The following is a 6,000-nucleotide window of genomic DNA, read 5'->3' as shown; positions in this document are numbered from 1 at the left end:
CATTCACTCTGCGTGGAATTCAAAACTCGAATTTTTAATCCCATGTAAGATGTGACAATCTTCACAATGCGTCGAAGTGCCTAAGCCGCTTATGCAGCTCCCACAACTGAAAACGTAGTTAAGTTTCTCTCCCCAAACTAAAAGTAACTTTTCATCAGAAAAGTGTTCCAGTTCTTATAATCTTAACTGACTAATTATGTAAGTTTGTGAGCATAGAGAACTACGCAGATACGTTGGTCTGAATCCTGTGTTTATCACCGATGTCTGCACAAACATCATTGGCACCGGTTTCCTTCATTAACCTGGAGCTGTATTTGATCTTTAAATACAGAGCTTTATGTACTTCTCTCGAGAAGTTCATATCCAACTACGGCAGTTCACGAGTAGCTACATATTTTATGTATCATTTGTTTTAGCGGATTGAATTTGCCAATAGGGCAAAGACTATTGTAATTATATTTAACAATTCTGGAGGTGGGGAAGTATTTATTAATATAGTGGACTGGATTGGACATTCACATACAGGTGACAGGTTTTGTGATATATGAGTCAAGAATTTTTATTCATCATTGATCATTTTACAATGAAACAGGCTTCATCATGTTGTATAATATAGGTTGTAGTAATAAATAGGGATATATAATAACAAAATAAACTAATGGCAATTTACTATAGTATATACAGGGTGTTTCAGAAATGACCGGTATATTTGAAATGGCAATAAAAACTCGTCTCATGTGCCAGAGTTTACACCTCTATCCATACAAAATTCAAATGCGGCAACCCCCCAGCGCCGCTACCATTGCTGCACGAGAGACATTCGCTAACGATATAGTGCACAGGATTGATGACGGCGATATGCGTGTGGGCAGCATTTGGTTTACTGACGAAGCTTATTTTTACCTGGACGGCTTCGTCAAGAAACAGAACTGGCGCATATGGGGAACCGAAAAGCCCCATGTTGCAGTCACATCGTCCCTGCATCCTCAAAAAGTACTGGTCTGGGCCGCCATTTCTTCCAAAGGAATCATTGGCCCATTTTTCAGATCCGAAACGATTACTGCATCACGCTATCTGGACTTTCTTCGTGAATTTGTGGCGGTACAAACTGCCTTAGACGACACTGCGAACACCTCGTGGTTTATGCAAGATGGTGCCCGGCCACATCGCACGGCCGACGTCTTTAATTTCCTGAATGAATATTTCGATGATCGTGTGATTGCTTTGGGCTATCTGAAACATACAGGAGGCGGCGTTGATTGGCCTCCCTATTCGCCAGACATGAACCCCTGTGACTTCTTTATGTGGGGACACTTGAAAGACCAGGTGTACCGCCAGAATCCAGAAACAATTGAACAGCTGAAGCAGTACATCTCATCTGCATGTGAAGCCATTCCGCCAGACACGTTGTCAAAGGTTTCGGGTAATTTCATTCAGAGACTACGCCATATTATTGCTACGCATGGTGGATATGTGGAAAACATCGTACTATAGAGTTTCCCAGACCGCAGCGCCATCTGTTGTTGAAAATTGTAACTACTGTAATTTCGAAAGCTTGTCTGCCTGAAAATGTACTGTTGTCCCAAGCATATTGCAACAAACGGTGTATTTCTATCGCTGCTCGTTTAGTTTTTATTGCCGTTTCAAATATACCGGTCATTTTTGAAACACCCTGTATGTTAAGCACCACAATACAAAAATACGCTATAGGAAGATTTATAAGAGCTAGTGCCCATAAGTTATCCTATGATGTAGTATGATACAAACGCTGTGCAATAAAATTGGATAGAATATACAGGACATAATTATACAAAACATAAACACACGATACAATGCTACAGTAGACTATGGGAAAATTTGTTAAATGCTAATATCGTCCTCAGGCATCTCAAAGAATTCTTTAATATGGTAAAATGGGTGATCTGATAACCAGCTGCACCATTTAATTAAAAAAAAATTGACCCATAGACTGAACATAGATTGGTAATTTGTTGAAAATTTTGAGTGGGTTCCTTTGTGAGAATTTTCAGTTGTTGCTGATCTGTGCCTTGGTATATCTAAATTAGCCTTAGCTCTGGTGATGTGTTCATGAGTTTCTTCCATAGCAGCAAATTCTGAAATATTATTTTTAACATAGAGCACAAACATTAATTATTATAAATTTATAATTGTGAGTATTCTGAGCCTAGAAAATGGAGGCTGACAGCACTTCATGCGCCCTGTTTCACACGTTATACATATCACTTTTTTTTGTATCTTTAATATGCTAGTTTGCTTCACAAGACTATTTTAGATCTACACAATACCAGTGTTTCTGTACTTTTTATAAGTGTGATAAAATTTTCTACGTCACTACTACTGAGACTATATATATATATATATATATATATATATATATATATATATATATATATTCTCGTTAAAGGTACACTCTGTTGCAGGAATTCATGATTATCACATTAAGACTACTTTAGTGCAACAGTGTGAGTTTAGAAAAGGAAAAAAACTGCCTCTGCTGTCTGATTGCCATTAGTGTTTTCCTGACAAATAAAAAGTAAATGAAGATTGTCACTGCTAATGACAGTGAGTTAAAAAAGTAAAGCAAATTGTCAAAGCACATTTTTTTATGTGGAGTACCGTTATAAATATATGTTTGTTTGATATGACTTGTAAACTTTTAAAGGTCTCAGAAATGAGGTATTTAAATTGCACATACAGCAAATGAGAGATTTTGTATCAGATTCTTCGTACGCTACTGGCTACTAAAACTGCTATACCACGAAGATGACGTGCTACAGACGCGAAATGTAACCGACAGGAAGAAGATGCTGTGATATGCAAATGATTAGCTTTTCAGAGCATTCGCACAAGGTTGGCGCCGGTGGCGACACCTACAACGTGCTGACATGAGGAAAGTTTCCAACCGATTTCTCATACACAAACAGCAGTTGACCGCCGTTACCTGGTGAAACGTTGTTGTGATGCCTCGTGTAAAGGAGGAAAAATGCGTGCCATCACGTTTCCGACTTTGATAAAGGTCGGATTGTAGCCTATCGCGATTGCGGTTTATCGTATCGCGACATTGCTGCTCCCGTTGGTCGAGATCCAATGACTGTTAGCAGAATATGGAGTCGGTGGGTTCAGGAGGGAAATACGGAACGCCGTGCTGGATCCCAACGGCTGCGTATCACTAGCAGTCGAGATGACAGGCATCTTATCCGCATGGCTGTAACGGATCGTGGAGCCACGTCTCGATCCCTAAGTCAACAGATGTGGACGTTTTGAAGACAACAACCATCTGCACGAATCGTTCGACGACGATTGCAGCAGAATGGACTATCAGCTCGGAGGCCATGGCTGCGCTTACCCTTGACGCTGCATCACAGACAGGAGCGCCTGCGATGATGAACTCTACGACGCACCTGGGTGCATGAATGGCAAAACGTCATTTTTTCGGATGAATCCAGGTTCTGTTTACAGCATCATGATGGTCGCATCCGTGTTTGGCGGCATCGCAGTGAACGTACATTGGAAGCTTGTATTCGTCATCGCCATACTGGCGTATCACCCGGGGTGATGGTATGGGGTGCCATTGTTTACACGTCTCAGTCACCTCTTGTTGGCATTGACGCACTTTGAACAGTGGACGTTAAATTTCAGATGTGTTACGACCCATGGCTCTACCCTTCATTCTATCCCTGTGAAACCCTACATTTCAGCAGGATAATGCACGACCGCATGTTGCAGGTGCTGTACGGGCCTTTCTGGATACAGAAAATGTTCGACTGCTGCCCTGGCCAGCACATTCTCCAGATCTCTTACCAATTGAAAACGTCTGGTCAGTGGTGTCCGAACAACTGGCTCGTCACGATCCGCCAGTCACTACTCTTGATGAACTGTGGTATCGTGTTGGAGCTGCATGGGCAGCTGTACCTGTACAGGTCATCAGTCCCCTAGAACTTAGAACTAACCTTAGGATGTCACACACATCCATGTCCGAGGCAGGATTCGAACCTGCGGCCGTAGCGGTCGCGCGGTTCCAGACTGAAGCTCCTAGAACCGCTCGGCACCCCGGCCGGCCAAGCTCTGTTTGACTCAATGCCCAGGCGTATCAAGGCCGTTATTACGGCCAGAGGTGGTTGCTCTGGGTACTGATTTCTCAGGATCTATGCACCCAAATTGCGAGAAAATGTAATCACATGTCAGTTCTAGTATAATATATTTGTCCAATGATTACCTGTTTATCATCTGCATTTCTTCTTGGTGTAGCAATTTTAATGGCCAGGAGTGAATAAATATTTTTTCCATCAGTTTAGATTTTGATGAAATTTTGTATATGGTACACACATGAGAAGCCTAATATTTGGTATGTGGGAAGAAGAACGTTGTGGCAACATCATTCTTTCCATAATTTTAGCGGATAGTAAAGCGTGAGACATTCAAGCTTACAAGTCAGGAAGAATGATCTTGGAATGTAATCTAGTAACGTCATACAGGTTTAGGGGAAACCTGTATTCCTCAGCTTCTCAAATGATTTTCATTCTCTTAAAGTAATGAAAAAAGTTTGAAAGTGTTGTTAATTTTTACGAACATTTTGATTATCGTGCTTGTATCTTGGACATTTTGATGATATAAGCTTTTATTACTACCCTATGTTGAAGTGCTCAAATTGCAACTATATTCTTCTATTTTCCAAATGAAAGTTGTACTAAGATAAACAAACGCACACTAACCTGAACACGTGACCAGTACATAGCAAGCTGGAGCCAATGAGCATTCGCTTTCTGTCATAGCGCAAGGGGCTGCAAATCCGAGCCTAGCCGAGCGCAACCGATCGGCTCACACGATCGGCATTCGGCACAAACATTTGCTGTCCCTAGACAAAAGTGGTGATGTAGAGGTACTCTGTTACAATCACTTTGAAACTGTATAAGGTGTGTGTGCGTTTGTTTATTCAAGTGACGAATTTGCCGGCGCACAATTGGTTCATTATTTTCGTACAAAATGGCACAAAATTCGTGTTTACATAGAAATGAAATACGGGAAAATCATAGAACTAACAATAGTGAAGGAAAGGCACCATTCCTTATTGGGGTCGCTGGGGGAACGGCGAGCGGCAAAGTGAGTCCTAGTGACACACTAATCTTTTGATCAATAAATAGAATATTTGCTTTCTATGTGTATTGTTTAAAATTATGTTAGGTCAGTAATGAAGTACTGGTTGGTATTTCAAAGCTGTAGTGAATTACGAACACTGTACAAGAAGACAGTGTGCTATTTGAGAAAACAATATAAGCTTTTAAATTGTTTTTAACGTTCGCTCTCAGTCTGCGGTATCTCGTGTAGCAGTTTCACCCTGAATTCCATTTCTTTGGCAGAGTGGTGCTGATGGACTATGGAATTGGTAAGGAAGGTCGTTTTCATTTGCCCCTTCGCGTTTGATTTCTGCATATCAAATAGTGCTTGCAACTCGTGGTCGTTTGGTTGCCGTGTAATAGAACTGCAACTAACTAAAGCAAAATCCATGCATAAGATTGGAAATGGACCCAGATATCAGCAACATAACCGTAGCCTGACAGCGCGTTATGTAGCCACAGACTCAGTTCATCACCATGTAAATTATGTAGTGATTGACTGCAAAATCAACAAACAAATATTTTTCTTTGTTGATTATAGAGTAATATCATGTGTGTGTCAAAATCAGTTGTGATAAATATATGTATATTCAGGAGTGACATGTAGCAAAAGTTACACGACTTGCGGAAGTTCTACTTCTACGTCTGCGTTCATTAATGTGTAAGGGCAAACCATATATTTTATATGCGTCCATCTGAATTACTTGTTTTGCCGTCCCCCTTTTGCTTTCTGTTTTAACTTCCCGCATTTTTACGCCATTTTCCACTTTAAATCACCATTTTATCGCCTGTTTTTTCTTGTTTCTTTCTTCTTCCTTTTTTTAACAAAAAGTCTGTAGGCTGTAGAGCAGCGTAGTAAGCTGCT

At 40.7% G+C, this 6,000-nt stretch overlaps 1 protein-coding gene across 2 annotated transcripts in view; it reads left to right on the top strand.

Moving 5' to 3' along the window:
• The first annotated feature begins 4,924 nt into the window (after positions 1 to 4,924).
• LOC126469816 (uridine-cytidine kinase) overlaps positions 4,925 to 6,000 on the top strand; it is a 134,159-nt gene continuing 133,083 nt past the window's right edge. For both annotated transcript variants that reach the window (XM_050097095.1, XM_050097096.1), the window contains exon 1: positions 4,925 to 5,121. In XM_050097095.1, the coding sequence (XP_049953052.1) occupies positions 5,005 to 5,121 (117 nt within the window). In that variant the 5' untranslated portion in view covers positions 4,925 to 5,004. The remainder of the gene's footprint in view (positions 5,122 to 6,000) is intronic.

The sequence above is a fragment of the Schistocerca serialis genome, chromosome 3 (assembly GCF_023864345.2).
Source record: "Schistocerca serialis cubense isolate TAMUIC-IGC-003099 chromosome 3, iqSchSeri2.2, whole genome shotgun sequence".
Lineage (NCBI taxonomy): Eukaryota > Metazoa > Arthropoda > Insecta > Orthoptera > Acrididae > Schistocerca > Schistocerca serialis.
Note: the sequence above shows the minus strand (reverse complement) of the source record. Positions and strands in the feature narration are given on the sequence as shown.